Source organism: Paramormyrops kingsleyae, chromosome 7, assembly GCF_048594095.1.
Source record: "Paramormyrops kingsleyae isolate MSU_618 chromosome 7, PKINGS_0.4, whole genome shotgun sequence".
NCBI lineage: Eukaryota > Metazoa > Chordata > Actinopteri > Osteoglossiformes > Mormyridae > Paramormyrops > Paramormyrops kingsleyae.
Window position 1 is genome coordinate 31,527,428 of NC_132803.1, and position 19,674 is coordinate 31,547,101.

The window sequence follows — 19,674 nt, forward strand, 5'->3', positions numbered from 1 at the left end:
CCAGAGAACTAATTAATGTTGCCATGGTGCCCAAATGATATCCACATGACATCTCAACCATATCCAGCCTTTAATACCATACAGAGGGCTGCAAATCTGACAGGAATTTTATTAGCCCACTCGACAGTCCACCCTCGGTCCTGGATATGTTTCCATGGCTGTTTAAAAACTCCATTAATAATTTTGTTTACTTGTTGATTTTCACGCATACCGCAGTGACTGCGTGACTGCAGCACGGACAGCCTTCCAGTTATTTTAAATGCCCTCAGTCACCGTCTCGCATACGAAAAACAGCAAGAATTCTGTTGATCAGTACAGTCTCTCGAATCGCGCCTAATTAGTTTCACTGGCTAATAATATGGCCTCATAATTCCGACGGCACCTTAAATACACAAGGGCTGCATGTAATAAAATGTTTGTGTAATTGAAGAAAAAGATCTTCATATGAAAATACTGCAATTAATTAGGCAAAGTCGCACAGTCATAAAAGTACATCTTAAAAGATCACATCCCTTCACGCACATTCATGCCATCCAAGCAGCAAAAATTATTTTGCGATATTTTGCAAAAACGATCTTAAACGATGTACCATACTACTACTATAACAAATAAGAATAATAAGAGTAACAACAACTACAATAATAATTATAAAAATAATAATAATAATAGAAGAAGAAGAACAAAAGATAAACACGTAATGTAAAAGACGACTATATATAAATAATGGTCACTCCGTATAAAATATAACAATTATATAATGACTACAGATGCTGGATTATTCCGTAAAGTACTTCTTGTGGACTTATTTAAGCTACTTACTACTTGTCAGTATCACTAGAATAATTAAAGTAAGTTATAAATAGAGTCAAACTAAGTTTACTATTGTAAAATTTGATGTCTTCGTGGTTAATACAGTCGGCGGGTTATGCGTACATTTCCTACACGAAAGAAAGCGATTCAGAGGCCAGATAAGCAGTAACTTGTATAAAATATAAAGGCACTCACGTGTTTTAAGTTGAGAGTCGAAATGTCTCTTTATATACTGAAAGGTACAGTAAGGACGGGGAAGGCTTCTGACTTTCAGCTGAACTCTTGCACGTCTTCCACTGGCTCGGAATTTACACTCGGCAAGCAGACGGGAGCTGCGCAACAAGTCCGGTGCGTATGTTACTCACGCCTATGTCCGGTACTCGAGGTCGGGGGGTTGGGCTGGGGGCAGCACGCTATTTTAGTCTTCCGAGAAAAAGCCCTAGTGCCAGGCTTAAATGCTTTATTCATATAAGTCTTCATTTATAGGAAAACGTTAATTTGTTAACAATGCATGTCATTTTAGGATTTAATTAAAACGCCATGACGTTAAAGTCTCCAGAATACATAAAACAGAAATTTCTTCTCTAGCCCTTTAAACAACACATTGTTTTTAGATCAAACGCCCCACAAGCAGGCTTGTGTGGGTATAGGCTATATTGCCTACATACACTGTGTATACAGACGGATTCGTATATTGAATAAACTTGAAACCTACATAACTTTCCTCGGCTGAAAATATTCAGGAACTCCTGAATGTTACAATATGAAGAAAATGTACATTTACTGCGACAAACGGCGGTGATCAAATGTGAACAAGTATGTGTGATACTGCTAATTATCAAATTCGCGACTCAAAAATTGCGGGATTGTGAGTGTCCTGCTTTGCCCCCTGTGTTGGCTGACCAGAATAAGCAGTTAAAGGATGGATGGATGGATGGATGGATGATTATAGCTGTTTTCAAGCTTCAACATTCTCTGTGCCATGTTATGTTTGCTGCAGTATATAAAAATATCAGTGCAATACATTTATCCTAATATGACATTGTACAGTACTGGGGCATTTAAAAATGCATTATTATTATTATTATTATTATTATTATTGTTGTTGTTGTTGTTATTATGATTATTATTAGAATGCTGGCAGTTCATCAAAGCAGGCACCGAGAAAAACAAACAATCCTTATGTGACATTAGGTTCAGACGGTGGAAGACACACGTACTCATGGGCCATAAACACTGTGGACCTCAAGCATACTTTTGTCCGAGGTCCTCCCAGGCTGACTTAAGAGTTCAGCACAGTCCTGTGCGTTTCAATAACAGGAAACGTTTTATAGGCTGTGTCATCATCTGTCAGGGTGACTACAAAGGCAAGACTCCATCATGTTGATACACGTTTAAAAAAACACAATAATAATAAATGAAAACTCAAACAAAACAGATAAACACAGTGTCTAATGATGTCTGAAGGTTTCCTGACAGCCCTCTGAGGGACAAACTAATGACGTGTGTGTGTGTGTGTGTGTGTGTGTGTGTGTGTGATGGAGAAAAATCACCAACTGAAAAGCCATAGGCTGCTTATTAGAATCATATTAATTAAACTCCAGTAATCATTAAATAATTCTCATGCGAATTATGATTTCTCTGGGAGGCGCATTTGTTTCAAATGGCTCACATGGTTCAGTGGCATTTAGTAACTTAAGGCTACAGTGGTTCTCTTTTGTAAAGCTGAGACGCCAGACTGTGCCTTCAGATTTTACCTCAGTTCATACAATGTGAACTCCAATGAGACAAATGCGGGTCATCTGAGGTTGCAGCAGTCCTGCTCAAAAAATTTTTGCAGAACTAATTCTTAGCAGCTGAGAGCACGGTAACTTGCAGTCATCTTCGGAGTTAGTTCTTTGTTGCATTCAGAAGGGGGAGTTGAACTGTTTCAGTTGCTTATGCATATTGCGGAATGACGTGTTGGACCCTCTACCAAAGTCATGCTTACATAATCCCCAGGTTATCGATCGACTGCTTAGTAAGGAAGCGCAATAATTTCGCTTGTGCGCTTGTCTGTGTCTTCAAAGCCGACGAGTGACCTCCACACCTCAAGGTGGCAGCAGGCTGTTTTGCCATCATGAGAAGCATGTGCACCTCTTATTAACTACTAAGGATTGGAATGCGTTGCCAAATACTTTTTCAGCGACCAATGATTTAATTAAAAATACCCAGGTCTGAAAATGAGTAGCATGACGCAGTCACTATCTCACTGAGGCAGGTGTTCAGGGGTCAGTATTGCGAAAGGTGCATCTCTGTTTGTTGTTTGTTTTATTTATTTATTATTTCATTTTTCATCTTGTAAGGTAGCTGACAGGGATGTTTTCCAGGCAACGGTCCATTATACTTCCCCACCAATGTCAACCACCTCTCTGCTTTCCTGTTGTACCCTGTATCAGATAATCACTGATTGGATGCAGGCTTAGTTTGAAGTTTAGTTAATGTCAAAGAGGTAGGTTTGTTTTTTTTTATCCTTTTTCACGTCACCATAAAAGACCACCTCTGTGGGTTTCGCCTACAAAGTTTATTTCTACATCGGTGTGACTATTGTCCACTAGTGGGCAGTGTTCACAATTATACAATTACACCTGATGTCACAGAACTGCCATAATCAATTTTGCTGTGGCTAAAGTGTTAAACAGTTTAATCTGATTTATTAATTAATTCAGTGGCATTTGAAATTATAATAATAATTTTATAAATAATAATATTGTATTGAAATGGTGTCCTTTGGAACGAACTCAGACGCTGTAAAGTTAAAACCAAGCTGATCAACTAAACAGATTTTACTGTTGCCTTATATGGGCCTGTAGCCAGAAATACAACTTGTGTGTGTGTGTGTGTGTGTGTGTTTGGGGGGGGGGGGGGGTACTCGGAGACTCTGTATATTTTGCCGATTTTTTTTTTTTTGGGGGGGGGGGTCACCATTCATGAATTACACCGACCTGGGGGGCTGAGCAAATTTCGACTGGGATTCACACACTCACAGTTTTACTCCCTGTCTGTGTGCCTGATTGGTAGTGAATAATATATATATATATATATATATATTTTTGTGGGGGGGATTAAGAGCTACGTGGCTGTGTGCCTGGCCCTATACCTTTGGGGTTGGGGACTTGGGAGTGAGTGTGGGGTCTGAAATTTCTCATTCTTGGCGATTAAAGCATGAATATGGATGGAGGGTGGATTTATATGCTTAGATTTTGTAATATATAATAATAAAAAAACCTTGTGTGTGTGTGTATTTCAAGCAAAAAGATGTTCCATTGTTGAAGTTTGCACACAGGAGAAAGGGAGGCAGCTTTAACTGAACCTTTTCTGAATTAAATCAAACGCGGTAGGATAAAGGCAAATGTATACTGAGCAAGGTTAATGCATGGTTTTCTGTTTCGGTTTGCTCAGCAGTTTTGCAGACAGGGCATGGTGGCTGCAACTCAGCTCTCCTGGGGAGTTAATGACCCTATTCCACCTTGCGCTGTTTAAGACTGCCTGTCCTGACCCTCCCCCGGCATCAGGGGAGGCGCTGAAACAGTTTGCGTATTTAGATTCGCCCCCCTGGGTGGGGCATCAACTTTTTTTCTTATAGTTGAGGCAAGTTTATCATCTTCTCGCACCTACCCCGGCTTCAACTAATTGGCTGTTTATCTTTGCGGAACATGCTTCTATGATTTACGTCAACTTGAAACGTTTACGAGCGGCACGACATGTGTATCGCAGCAAAAAGAACGCACGTGACCGACACTGATGCAGACCCAGCTGGCACGCCGAATGATGCGTCGGTGCAGTTTGAATTATAACTTAAAAAAACGCCTTAACAAATGTGGTGTTTTATATCGGCTAAGATGGATGCTTTGCACTGCACAATGCATTGATTGGTCTAGCTATTAAGTACGTGTAGGATAATATTAATATGCTGTTGTAAAATGTATGGGGCAAAAGTTTTCTTATTTGCATTTTAATATTTATGTACTAATTCACCCTTCTGTCTCCACCCCCCCTCCAAAAAAAGTAATTTCCTAATTTACCAACCACCTCAATTGACTTATTCAAGTACATCCATTCAGAGATATCCAAATAATTGCTCTTATTGGTTACTCTATTTTGAAAACATATATTAGGAAATGCAATTATACCAGATTCACCATATGCTTTAAATATAGTCAGTGAAATGCATTTTAAAGAGATGTACTCTGGGCCCCTAACAAATAAGTAAAAAAAAATTGATTCATATAGCTTTGAATATATGTTTCTCCCAGAACATTTTTTTTTCATTTTCTTCTAACTAAAAGACAGGAAGATTAAACCCACTGTCCCTGAAAGCAAAAGGACACACTAATAGGATGGTATTGTTAACTATTAATAACTGTGGAGATAAAGTACTGCAAGTGCCCTTTCAAGAAAAATAGCCCTTTTTTTGCATTGGTTGCGAAGCCCAATTCTACACACCTCCCTTGCTTATGTCTGCGCCCACCGCAGGCATCGCACAGCCAAGCTAGTGCAAGGAGATGACAGCTGCTATAATTACAAACAGCTAGCGTCAGCGAGACTGCTTCTGCATGTCGCAGGCGTCCCGAAATGTACGCCGGGCACCCATGAGAAAAACCCAAGGGTCAGCCCAATCTCAGGGGTCCTGCTCCGTTCTTCCCCAAAGGCAGGTACAACGAGAACAGGGACAGGGACGCAGGATTTAAACAGACCTTTTCTTTTTTTTATTATTAAAGGTGGTATTTAATGGGAGCAGAACAGAAACAGAGGTTGACAAGCACCCCCGGGTAACATCCAAAAACGGACTCTAGGAGGGACATCACAACAGCAGAAGGCAAAACAAGTGCCATGAGGAGAGATGGGAGCCAAACAGCCAAACACAAACTGGTGGAGTGGAAGCATGGGAGAAACAAAGGTACCCATGGTGAAAATGGTGAAAGGGACAGCAAATGCCAGCAACGCAGGAAGACGCCGATGGCGATTTCGGAGGTTGCACTGCAGCACCCGCAGTTGATATAATACAGTTAGGGGGCACTGTGAAGTGAAGTAGGGGTGACAATGAGCCAAAAAACCATTGTGACTTTTGGTGGGCTGTTCATGTAATTTGCGAAATATAAATATAAAAAGGCCAACAAAAGAGAATTTTTTTCGTTTGTGATGCCTTTATTTCATGGACTCGATAGCTTTGACAACTTGGCTGAAGACCGCATCCACAGTACCTTCTGAGTCAATCTGCAAAAAATGGGAAAGTACACAGTGAGAAAGGATATAATGCACTAACTCTTTAACTAAAATACCGCCTTCATGTACACAGTATATGTTTTAAGGCTTGGTTGCTTCAGTGCTCACAATTTTAGGCTGTAAAGGAGACATTTTTTCTTTTATTGAATCATAAAAGTGTAGTATTAATGTATTTTTCATATTAAATCATTAAATCAACACAGCATGTACACCGAACTCCAAGTAAATATATAGTGTTGCTAGGCAACTGAGCTTATATACTCTAAATTAATTTGTTTTTTATAGCATGTACCATAAATAAAATCACCCAAATCAGATTATTCATACTGGGAATTCTTAACGTGTAAATGTGAAATTAAATTACACAAATTCCATTTTGTGGATTAGATATAGTTAAAAATAATGAAACGCACTTGTGTACCTAAGATATTAGACCCATAAATACCGAAAGCAAGATTCACTTACAGTGACATCTACTGGTTAAAAGTATTTCAATTATTACAAGAACGTAACTATATAGCACCCCCCAGTGGAATTTTCAAGTATTGTTTCTGAATGAAGTATTAGACATGAATACAAAAACCTGAAATTCATTTTAATGTTTCAAAATGATTATAAGTGGTCTCTACCCTGCACAATATTGGTGTTATATTTTCAAATTCATTTGAATTGAGTAATATTTGTAATTTAGTTAAACTATATTCTCCCTCACATTGCAGCAATGATCCAACCAAGTATGATCTTGAAAAGTTTTGTAATCCACAGTTGGTGGGACTCTCAAGGAGTGTCACTCATTCCTATTGGTTGCTTTATTATTGCCAACTCAGAGGATCCAAGCAGTGACTGATAGCGCAAACTAATCCCGCCTACCTTGCCTTTAAAAAGCCCCAGAATCCCATCACAGGCTCACCTTCCTGACAATGCCGCGTCCCTCATAGAAAGCAATCACCGGCTCGGTGGCTTTGTAGTATAGGTCGAGGCGCTTCTTGATTGTCTCCTCGTTGTCATCGGCACGGCCACTGGTCTCCCCACGCTTCATAAGTCTTTTCACCATGGTTTCACCTTTGGCATCAATGTACAGCAGCAAGCTGGGGGCCCCGATCTGTCAATCGATGGCGACAGCACGTTTCAGACCACATCTGTGAAGCTGATCATTACACCAGTAACAACAAGACGTCCCTCAGTCTGGGCACCTTCTTCTCGAACTCCTCGCCCTGCTTGACCTCGCGGGGATAACCGTCAATCAGGAAGCCCTTGGACACGTCAACCTTGGCAATCATGGCTTCCTTTATCATATCCAAAACAGTGTCCTGAAAACACAGATATGCAGATTAAAAAGGGCACCGAAATTCCCACCCCCAGACAATTCATCAAAAGTAAAATCACAAGGCCTCAATCAGGTGCTAGATTTTAACTGAAAGGTTCCCATTGCTTGGCCAATTCAATAAAGTATCTCACCAAATATCACAACAACAACAACTCCTTCCTCCACAACATGACTCCCTATAATTCATCCTACCACTAGTCAACTACTTATCTAGTACAGGGTCTGGCAACCTAGAGCTTATCTATGGCAGCACAAGGCACAAGGCATAGGACAGTCTTTGTAGGGTTACAGTCTACAGGGTAGTCTCAATACAATCTATTGTATGCATCATCCATTAATAACATTTTCTACAATCAAGAGAGCAACAGAACAGAAGAACAAAATTGCAGCTCTGTCTGCCAAAGGCATGTGGCATTCATTCATTTCTGTCAACATATCCCTATTTGATAGTATTTAAGGTCTAATCCAAAACAACAACCAGCAATGGGGACCAGGCAATATCAGTGAGCCAATGGGAAGCAAGGAAGGCTTAGCTGTAGTGATGACCAAAGGAAGCTTTAACCACTTGTTGTATTTTCTGACCTCACTAGATAGTGTTCTCAAAAAGCAAGCTAAGAGCACCATCTAGTGGTGTCAAAAAATACAACGAATGGTTCATGAAGCTTCCTTTGGCCATTACTAAAGAGCTGTGTCATTGACCGTATAGGTGCAAACTGACAAGCCACTGATATAAAATGTTGTAAAATATGAGTGTGTGGAGCTGGTCACTCAGCAAAAAAGGTACAACGATTTGTGAGGCTTTACTTGAAGGAGAAGCTAACACAAGCAATGCTGTCTCGATTAATCATTTCCGCTCTATAGCTATACCACTAAGCCGGGATCTAAGATACTTGTGGGACAGTTCAAAGAAAACAGATTCAAAAGCGGGAAGCAACAACACTTTAGTCTTCAGTGTTTTTGCCCCTGGCTGAAAATGTCACGTCATGTGCTCACAGAGTGTTACATCCACTAATTTAGCAGCAATCTGGGACTTCGCTAAATGTCAATGGACCAGCTATTAAACACAGTCACAGACAGAGTCAGCTTGTGTTTGTTTCTTTAATTTTTTTTTAATCTGTGCTAAACTGCAGTCACAGATTTATCCAGAGCATGACTGAAGGCTCCCTGTCAACCTTATGGGACACTAAGGGCTCCAGGGTCACAAGCCATTGGGGTCGGGTATACATCTAATATGTCGCATGGGCCACAGGATCCTCTGGAAGGGTTTGCACGGGTCAGGGGTTATGCAGAAGAGATTCTTCCAGAAGTTTGGCATTCATGATTTTGTAAATATCTTGAGAGAACAAATCAGCCAAATTTGATGCTGATTATTAATATACACCAATAATGAACATGATTGATCAACACATGCTTGGATAGATATTGTCCCTTTAAATCTTCAAAAAGGTTTTTATTCCTCAAAGAATGTACATAACATATTTAAAATAATGTAATATACCTCACAATCCAGTCCAGGATAAGTCTATGTAAGATGGATAGATGGGTGGACCCCCCCCCAAAAGTGACTTTTTTATTTCAGTTGTGAAATTCCCCCATAGATAGATAGATAGATAGATGGATGGATGGATGGATGGATGGATGGATGGATGGATGGATGGATGGATGGATGGATGGATGGATGGATGGATGGATGGATGGATGGATGGATGGATGGATGGATATAGAGCAATCAAACAAGAACATGCCAGAGACGGCTAGCTTTGGTACCACAGCTCTCCCCTACCAGCGGGACGAGCTCTCCCCTCTGCATGATGGCGGACAGCTGCTTGCCCCTCTCAGATCCAGAGCTGACCTCGGCACGGAGCAGGTCTCCAGAAGAGAGGTGAGTATAGCCGTACTGGGCTACGATCTTCTCACACTGCGTCCCTTTTCCGGAGCCCGGTCCGCCTTGGCAAGACAGGACGACATGGTGAAGTCGGACAGTTCAGATTTTGTTACTCCATAGAGAAAATGATCTGTCCTTTTTCCCCTCTCTCTCCCTCTGATACTGAGTTATTGATGTGTCATCTATCGTGATTTCCAGCTTTGGCTCAGACCCAGGAACAGGCAGAAAAGTATGGATAGCAACAGGGACTCTTAAAAATAAAAATATATGTAGCGCAGCCGTTTCACGGGCGCAGCTCGTTTACGAGCTTGTTCAACATTACTGTTCCAAAAAGACATGAAGTGAAATGGCCAATGCATTTACTATGTTAATTTTAATATGTGCATTCACATATATTGTTAAGTATATATTAGTGCTGTCAAACGATTAAAATTTTTAATCAGATTAATCACAGGGTTGCTGTTGATTAATTTCGATTAATCACAATTAAATATTGAAAATATTTAACTTGTTTATTGAACATCTTGAACATGAGTCGGATGCATTCCATCTGCCACAGAAGTACAATACCATGGACGCATATCGAAAGTTTCTTTGCTTAGCCGGACAACTTGTCGGATTTAAGGTACCTCAGTTTAAATGGTCTCATCTTTGTTCACTTACAATTAGCCAGAACTACCGTAAATCCGACAAATAATCCGACTAATCATGAAATCCAATTCTAGCCCGGTTAATTGCCATTGTTAGCAATATCAGTTGATAACACATTACGCGCGGTGCTTTACGTATAAAACTCTGTAGCAACACGTCCACAGATAAGTTGGACGGTATAGTGTGTGCGACCGATTTAATAAGCCACAAATGAGAAGTAGTGCTTAAACAGTATAAAACTACAACTTTCCCTTCTGTTGATAAAAGGCGCAGCCATCTTGGATTCTGAACTCGGGATCCTCTGTGCTGCTCCAAGATATTTCTTGGATCTCCGAGAAACGGGAGTGCACATGCCGTCACTTCCGGCTTCAAAACTTGGAATCCGACTCGGAATACGAGTTCCCAGGGCAAAAGGAACGCACCAAAACTGCCCGAAATGGGTTGACAGAGACATTTCAAGGATTTTGAGTCATTCTGTGCATCAGATGGGATAATTGCGTTAAAAATTTTAATCAGATTAATCATGATGATGGATTAATCTGCGTTAACTCATTAATTTCGACATCCCTAGTATATATAGATGTTTTAAACAGATTGTTATACACTATCAACAAGTATTTAACATTTGTTCAGTAAATTATTCTGATAATCTTTTTAAATGCTACTTCTGAGTCTTACAAAGTTCGGTGGTTCGTTAAGATGACGGAGTTCTGATGAGTTGAGCTACTTTGTCGAGTTAGGCTACCGTAGTGCTAATCGATAGCCCTAACCCTAACCACCCAATACCCCCTAAAACCCTTACCTTAACCCTAACCCAGGGGTGTCAAACTGCAGTCCTGGGGGGCCGCAGCCCTGTGTAGCTTAGTTCTTTCCCTGTTCCACCATAAATGATTCAGCTCAACAGCTATGTGGTAATTAGCACAAGAAGTTGAATCAGATGTGTTAAACGAGGGGAAACCCAAAAATGTGCAGGGCTCCGGCCCCCCAGGACTGGAGTCTGACATCTGTGCCCTAACCCCTAAAACCTAACCCTAATTCCAAGACGGTGGAACTGCACATGTGCCGGAAGGCTCGATAGCACGTTTCGATAGGTAGCTCAACTTGTCAGAACAACGGAATACCTTACAAGCGCTTTAATGGCATAATATCCACTCACCCACAACGAAGATGATCTTGCTGTCCTTCAGTTTGTCTGAAAGTGAGGCAGAAATATTTGTGGATCAGTGCGTTTCGGAGACATTTTTGTGACAGGCTTTTATGGGATTGTGAAAATACCATCCACAGTAGTTCCAATCCTTATTTAAAACCTTATGCGATGTGTTGGACTGTTGTTAACAAGTGTCACAAGCTGTTCCAGTCAAACAGAGGACTGCTTTCACCTGGCGTCCCCGAAGGACGAGCAGAAGCATCGTTTGAGCAGCTGCCTCCCATTGCTTGCATGCAGCTCATCTTTTTAGAGCACTAGGGCGAGTCCCTTATTGCTTCAGAGGCCAGACAGTGAAACGTGGCGTGTTACCATGGTGACAGTTGCTAGAGCCACATGGCAACCTACTCTGACCACAGAAACTTTTTAGCCGCCCTGCATCAGCCATGTAAACACATTTGGGAGTGATTTCCATGTTTCTTTTTTTTATTGTCTGTTATTGTTACTCTGAGTCAGAAATAATACCCATCCTACATTCACTTAAAAATACATCCGCTAGAAATGCTTAACATGCAGTTTATATGTAGTTATTACTGTGAACAAGTTAAGTCATTTTCTAAAAATAGGCCCCAGAATTAGCTTTTAATCAGCAGTGGAAAGTTCAGGTCTAGATAGTACAAATCCAGACCAAGACTTTGTTTCAACCAACCAGCTGAGTGAAACAAAGTCTTGGTCTGGATTTCTACTTTCTGAACCTGAACTTTCCACCTTTTTCACCTTTTTACCGTATTAGTCTAGAATGTATAACAATTTTGAAGTATTAATTAATAGAGTATTAATAGAGTATTAATTATGTTGCTTTATGTGAAGGTCATGATTGTTTGTTGAGTCTAATGGTTCGGCCTACTGCTGAGAGAAACTCAAGACTCAGTCAGGTGTGAAATTGGTGCTTGGTCTCTTTCTTTGTCCCCAGAATTATCTGTACAGTAGTATATTTCATATATTAAAAATGTATTCTCATAACTTTTATAGTTCTTAATAATAAGTGTGAATGTGCTAAATAACTACATCTTGCAGAATTGGGTAGTTTCTTCTTTTTAAAATATGCTGATTTAAATTATACCCCTCTGACAGTCAGGCTGAGTCATGTGGTGTTCTGAGTATGAATAGGAAGCTGACAACAGATCTGTCTTTAATTCAGAGTGGTGCCGTTTTATTTCCTGTCTACGTGGAGTGCTAGAAGAAGGAACCACAGAATGAACTAGAGAATTTAATATAAGTATCTTGAGTGCGAATATGGGCATATGTGTTCTGTATAATATCTGCAGAGTGGTGCAGTGGATAGTACAGTTGCCTTGTACCTCCAGGACTGGGAGTTTGAACCCCATCTAAACTGTGGAGGGATTCAAACTCCTGTTTGGCATTTGCAGGTTGTCTTTGGGGCGTGTGTGTCATAGAAATTAATGGAGAGTCCCCACAAAGATATGGGTACGTGTGTGTGTGTGCGTATGTGCGTGCGTGTGTGTGCGTGTGCGTGCATGTGCGTGCGTGTGTGTGCGTGTTCCCAGTGCTGGATATGTGCACTCCTGTAACCCTGACCAGGATAAAAAGTTGAAAATGATGAGTAGCTTGACAGTAGTCTTATTACGTATCCAAGAAGCAAATTTGCATCCTGCCTGGTAAAACGTAACATATGATTATTTTTCTTTTGACGGCTTTTCTCATTTTTCATTTCTCGTGGTCAGTTTACGTAACAGTCTTTTACTTCGGTTTAGGTTTTTTAATGCCTGTAGTACAATTATCTCCAGTAGAGGTCGCAATAGATGGCAGAGAATATACCAACAAGAAAGGCAGCATAAATGTTTCATATACAACATTATATCTTTATATTTGAAATATCATATTATTTCCAGGAAAGCACTTTCAATCGTTCGTTCGAGCTAAAGGGGCACTCTCAGCCCCTCCCGCATGTACCTAATCTTACACGTATCATTTACTGCTATATATGGGAACATCTATAAATCAGAAATAATATGATGGTCACAGGCTTTGACAACTTTACCAGTTTTTTTATATGACTGACTGTTTCTAAATAGGCTTTATTACATATTAACATTATAGATGTGGACTTGCAGTCTCTCTCTACAACATGTATTATTTAGAATAGGACTTCAGAATAGTAAATAGGTTGCAATAGTTGTGTTCTTCTAGCTTTGCAGCAATGTTGCTGTTTTTAGACACATTCCTGTATTCGTTCTAAGTTGAATATTTGTTATTGAGATTAAAGGGAACTTTACTATCAGCAAATTGCTTCAACAGTTGTGATCAATGCCAGTAATTGTTCCAAAGTTTAATTGTTGAAAGCGACATGTGAAACAATCTGGGAAGGAGATATTTACCTGCCATGGTGTCCTGGTAGGTGCGAGATGTTCTCCCAGCTCAAAGCCCTGGAGAGACGTAAAAATGTAAATGATAATTAAGATATTTCTGTCTGTTAAGCCCTCATACTGCAAGGCTTCTTGAACTTAGGCCTACTAGCCTTAGTTGGCTGCTTCTCGTAAAGACCGATTTAATTATCAGTCTCAAATTAAATCAAAGGTTATTTGTCAAATGCACAACAATGTAGCAAACAGTGGTGGTCTGACGTACCACGTAAATGTTATTCCTAAATAAGCCTTTCCTTCTGTGCGTAATACAGTATTTTATTCAATATTTATGCTCCTTAACCTTGAAATGTTATTACACTGCATCAACTGCATTTCAGTCTAACAAGGGATTTTATCAGTTTAATAGTCTTAACAGCGCTTTATGTTGCTTTGTTATTGAATCATTGTGAATTAACAAGATTAACCTGTCTTGTAAATGTTTTATTGGTATCCCATTCTAATAAGAAAGGTATGTGAATTATTAATTTTAGCATAAATGTTGATGCCAGCACTGCTGATAAGATATCCCAGCAATTAGAAAGCAATGAATTGTTTTTAATCACTTTAGGATATTGCTGGAATTTCATAACTTCACCGTTTAAGTTTGCTTGGATGGGATATTACATAAGACAGGTATTGTTGCTGATCCATTGATGCATAATGTTTAAAGGTGAAATTAATGTGATTTAAGTGTTAATTTTTACGTGAAATCAATGACTGACAACACTCCTAATTTCCATGGATTTCTCCCAATTTTCCACCCTTCCTTTCGTGGTACTCCCGAATTTCCAACACCCACACTTTTACAATAGCCCCCCCCCCCCCCAGTTGCTTACACTGAGTAATGTTGAATTGTAGGCCTATTTAACATTCATTCTCTTTGCACTTTCACATCTAATGGCTGCCAATTCTAACACTGTAACTTTACCAAAAGTGAATCATTAATATTTTTCTGCAGGTAGAAAGTGTTTATGAAACTCATCCGCCACATCCCATAATAACCTGCATGTCTGAAGTTAAATGTAAAGTAGTTGAGTCACTCAGACACCCATGTTACAAAAAAATCAGCAGTCTGAGATGTGTTCACTCTAATGAGTGATGGTTATGGAGTCAGTTAATTAGCTTCCAAAGGCTAGTGGGGAAATCCCTTACAAAAATGCACTGGTAAGGTTTCCATAGACTTATCGTTTTAGCTGCTTCAAATAGGATTTCTGATGATGTTCATTCTGATAAATGAGTGGTTTGCGAAGCAAAGCACATTTAATACAACCATCGTCTTTGGATGTTTCTATTTGCAAGCTTAGTTAGATCTTAGATGAACAGATGAAGCAAGAATTAGTGGGACACGGGGAGTCAAAAGATTAATGGAAAACATCGATGATTCATATTTACTTTTATTTAATCCTACCTTTGTTCTTGGGGAAATGTGAATATTTTAGGTGAAATAAAAGACGTAAGCTTGCTTTTAACATTGGTGGTGACTAAATCAGCCCTGGACCACCCCCCCCCCCCCATCTCCCTAAACATATGCAGTACCTCCAAAATATTGGTAGGGACGTGTTCTTACCATACATAACCAGATCTCACAAATCTGGCACGACACTCGCTAACGCTACCTCTAACGCGCACTCAAGAAATCGTACAACAAAAAATATAATGAAAATGATTTCATTATAAACCTAAAGTAAGTTACGTCCAACCATTCCAATAGCAAACCCTAGAGATTATTTACATAAGAACCTAAGAAATTTACAAAGAAGAGGCCATTCGGCCCATCAAGCTTGTTTGAGAGGAACTCAACTAATAGCTGAGAGTTAAAATCTTATCTAGCTCAGATTGAAAGGAACCCGAGGTTTTAGCTTGCACTACACTAACAGGAAGACTATTCCATACTCTAACTACGTGCTGTGTAAAGAAGTGCTCTCTCAAATCCAGTGTAAAATGATTTCCCGCCAATTTCCACCTATGGCCATTTGAACTAATATTGAAATAACTATTTGGTTGAACAGCATCCAGACCTGTTATTTTATTACCAGAAAATAAAACTGTTTTATACATGCAAATCTATGTGCATGTCTGTGCAGACTTCTCTCGAATTTAAAATCTCACACCAGTTAGTTCATCAAATTTGGCAGCCCTTCAAATATGAACTATAACCTATAAAACTTGGATGAAGCTACCAGCAGTTGTAAGAGCTGTCCTTGGGCACTTTATAACCAACTAAAATCCTACAATAAATGAGTTATGGCCTACAGATAGAGGGAAACCCTGTGACTCGCTTTGCCTGCCCATCTCTCCTCTCCTTCCTGTACTGGTCCTCAGGGAATCTGATTCCCTTGGTATAGCCTCATACAATCGGGGCCTCGGTAAGCAGATCCCAAGTCATGGTGACCCTCACAATGTCTGCTCTTGCAACACACCCCAACATCTCCCTTTCTCCTTAAATAATGGAAGCCGCAAGTTAAATAGGCTTCTGCACATGCTGGAACTGACCATTTCTTGATCCTTGTTAGCGTCTACAGGAGCATAAATGTTATCTGTGTGTATGGAGCTGTGTGGCATTTTTATTTGAATAATTTGTCACCCCAGATAGGCTTTATCTAAGGGGCTGTATGCAAATTCCATAGCGTTTAATTTGTGAAACCATGTTCCAGGAAGTCAAGTCTGCATGCTGTTACATTCTTGACAGCTCTGTTATTCTCTCTAAACCCCAGTTACAGATAATGTACTAAAAACTTTCAAGGACTGCATCTACTCAGATATTTATGTTTTTGCAGACTATGTTATTATCCTGACAATATTTTAATATTTCATTTTGCATGATATAGGTCCTTAGGCATATAATTTGGTGCTTAAGGTCTAATGACCAAGTTAAACTGACAAATTCTACACTCTAACCGATATGAAAAAAGTCTGCATCTAGGACATGTTTTGTGTCTTGCTTCTTAGTTTAAGACTTCCAAGTTTGAAGATGGCCTCTCTTTCGTGTTACCCCGGGAGGTCACAGCTCTGTTCCCTTCCCTACTGTACACGCTTTATGGGCATCGCAGTGACCCTGTGGTCTTTACAAATGTCACCAGAAGCCCTGAGTCAGGACTGCACCTCGCAGAGACTCCCTCCCTGGCCAATTATGGAATGTTCCACCGTAATGCCAGCGTCCTGGGCATGTCAGGCACATTCTCCTTATAAACGGGGGTGTGACGGCCAGTGGGCAGGTGCTCAGGATGCGGATGGGATATCCGTCTGGGGCAAGTCAAGGATTCTATTTTTGTTCACCATAGTTGCACTTCCGACACAGAATTTCAAAGAGCTTCATACAGACCCATTAATGTGCAAAAGCAAACGATTGTTCTTTAAATATATATCGCTCTATATACTTGAAAATCATGCCTTAAAACACAGCAAAATACCCTAGCATAAGTTTTATCAGCAATTATGACTTGTCTACTGATGTGTGAAACCATGGGGGCATATTTACACTAATACCTTTTCTTGGGGGTATATTTCTTTTCCCACTGAACAATTCACATTTAAAATGTGAATTTCAAAAGCATTAGACCTTTGCAGCTGCTGCCCTGGGTCACATAGTTAAACTGCATTCCAGTGGTTATGGTGTCAGGGGAAGGCATGATGCAATTGGTTAATAAAAACAAACCAAGCACGCTACAGAATCTCCCTTATGCAGTTAATATATTGCTACATACTATACAGTAAATAATAAGCAATTCATCTGAATGAGTTGCTGAATTTATCCATAAGCACTTCGTATTTTAAAGCATCAACTTTCCCAGTATTCAATATTATTTATATTATATTTATGTCTTACAACACAAATTTATGCTGATCATTAAAAATCTATTATGCAATAACTTGTAAATAGTGATTATGTTACCACACGGTGCAATATTTGTGTAATGTTTTATAATGACTTGAGTAAGATTACATTAAAGACCGTAAACGGCTTAAAATCTTGAAACATATTTAAAAAGCCTCCTGTTACGGCTGCTAAAGTCCTGGTCAGAGTTAGTGCAGCTTTAAAGTCTGTCCCCGTGGGCCTCGTCGCTGCCTTCAGACATGCGACGGGGCTAAAAAAAGCCTGGACTGCTGCAGCTGCTCGAGTCACATCAACAGTTGGAAAGTGCCTCCGAAGGGATGCTCTCTGCAAACTGTCCGTCGGCCATTTAGCGAAGCAATATCGTGTCTATGGTTGCTATGGCCGTTGGACCGCATGCCCCCCAGTGAGCATTAGCTTGACATCAGTAGGCATGTGCAAGCGACGTTTACGACGTCTCCATGGCAACAGACGTGTCGGTGGCGGCCGGCGGTCCTGACGGAGAGATGTAAACAGAGCCAGCCGGTGAAACGCGCGGCGACCTTGCGGTTGCGGTAAAGCAAGCTGGGCAAGCGGGACTGAGGGCACACTGAGTGCACTGGCGCATCCCCTTTAAAATCTCGCGGCGGCACGCTTGCGCATTTGCATGGTTAAATCCCCCCCCCCCCTCCCCAGACCTTCACACATTCATGGACGCCCTCTTGAGTGCATTCCAGACACACCTCTTTGCCAAGCCCTTGCATCTAATATGTGTACATATTGTACACCCCACGCACCCACCCAATCAGAAATCATTTATGTGGGGGGGGGCTGCACTGCATGAGACGTGAGACCGCACTTCCTTTTAATGGCATTCCGTTGCCTCAAAATAAAAAGCTTAATCGGGGTTTGACACCCCGTGCTGCAGGGATCTGCCTTTCCTGGTTCAGCTAATCTGTTTCCCCCACCCCCCTGACGCCGTCAGCCAAACCTCACTATCTGAACAGGCGTCCCACTCTGGCGATCCTCCGGCACTGACCTCTTTTAGCGCTGAGACTCTCCAGTGAGGCTTCCCCCAGCTCCTGCCTGTCTAAGCAGTGTTTCTCCTGCCCGGCACCCCTCCCTCTTCTCCTGGCTGCCTTTATACAGAGCGTCGAGCAGCTGAAGGGTGCAGTGCATTGTGGGAAAACTGGAAACCGGAGAGGAAGGGAGGGGGAGGAGGTGGGGCTTGAGAGATACTGTCCTTCTTGTGAGGCAGAGGAACTGGCTACTCAAGCAACTCCCTTGCATTTCAACTTCTAGCTCTGCTGCCTCGGACTGCGAGGGGGGTGGGAGTTTTGTAACGAAAGGGAGCATTGTCGGGGGGGTGAGCTTCTTTTGAGTTCGTAAGCAAATGCCATGGCTACACTCTGGTACTGGGTCTCCGTCCTGGCTGTGTCAGATCAGCAAAACAGGCTTGCAACCCGAGAAGACAGAGTTCCTCTTTTTTTGCCATAAACATGTTTCAGCTTGTGAGTGTGAACTAAGGGTGACAAAGAGCCTCCCTGCAAAGGCACAGGCCCAGCAACCATAACAAACAGAGTGACACCTTCCACACACAGACATTTATCACATGATCAAATTTCAAAACCCCTTGTTTGGTCGTTGCCATTGAATCTTGACTCTGCCATAGTTTTGTTTAATCTGCATGTGAACTAGCTGACCTACAGTGCTCACAGAAAGTCTCGGGGCGCTTGCTTAATTCTGTAAAAATGTTGCCAATTTATTTCATAACAAAAGCCAGTTGACAAGCAAGATTTAACAAAATCTGCACATATCATCCAGAGACATTTTCAAGTGTCTTTTTTAACTTATTAATTCAGTTGTTGGCATTTTTCTATTATTGGTGTTTTATGTTATTGCAAATGTGTTACTAATCACAAAGCACCTAATAAGCCTGCTTGTCAATCAACTTTTTAACCCATGTGTCACTTTTGTGTGCATTATACTAAACCCCCCCCCCCCCCCCAAAAAAAAAAAAAAAATTGGTTGCAAACTTTTTAACCCAGAACAAGTTAAGGGAGGTGATGCTACGATTATATAATTCCTTGGTAAGACCCCACCTAGAATGTTGTGTGCAGGTTTGGTCACCGTACCTTAAGAAGGACATTGCTGCCTTGGAAAGGGTGCAACGGAGGGCTACGAGAATGTTTCCTGGTCTTAGAGGAATGTCTTATGAGGAGAGGTTAGCTGAGCTGAATCTGTTTAGCCTTGAGCAAAGGAGACTAAAGGGGGACATAATCCAGGTGTATAAGATTCTAACGGGTCTGGATGCTGTTCAGCCAAATGGGTACTTCAATATTAGTTTAAATACTA

The 19,674-nt window shown here is 40.8% G+C and overlaps 2 protein-coding genes and 1 long non-coding RNA gene across 5 annotated transcripts in view; 1 reads left to right on the forward strand and 2 right to left on the reverse strand.

Annotated features, from left to right (window-relative positions):
• Positions 1-1,145, reverse strand: part of LOC111843469 (uncharacterized) — a 40,729-nt gene extending 39,584 nt beyond the window's left edge. For all 3 annotated transcript variants that reach the window (XM_023811107.2, XM_023811106.2, XM_023811108.2), the window contains exon 1: positions 1,006-1,145. The gene's annotated coding sequence lies outside the window, so the exon portion shown is untranslated. The remainder of the gene's footprint in view (positions 1-1,005) is intronic.
• On the forward strand, positions 1,028-6,542 carry LOC111843472 (uncharacterized). The gene is made up of 2 exons (XR_002838170.2): positions 1,028-1,158; positions 5,571-6,542. It is a non-coding gene; the product is annotated as an uncharacterized lncRNA (long non-coding RNA).
• On the reverse strand, positions 5,977-18,513 carry ak1 (adenylate kinase 1). Its single transcript, XM_023811109.2, has 7 exons — positions 18,359-18,513; positions 13,482-13,529; positions 11,095-11,130; positions 9,186-9,349; positions 7,269-7,385; positions 6,986-7,177; positions 5,977-6,066 (listed from the first exon to the last, which is right to left on the reverse strand). Exons 2-7 carry the CDS (start codon positions 13,486-13,488, stop codon positions 5,998-6,000), a joined length of 585 nt encoding a protein of 194 aa, XP_023666877.2. The 5' UTR covers positions 13,489-13,529; positions 18,359-18,513; the 3' UTR covers positions 5,977-5,997.
• Between the last annotated feature and the right edge of the window lie 1,161 nt (positions 18,514-19,674).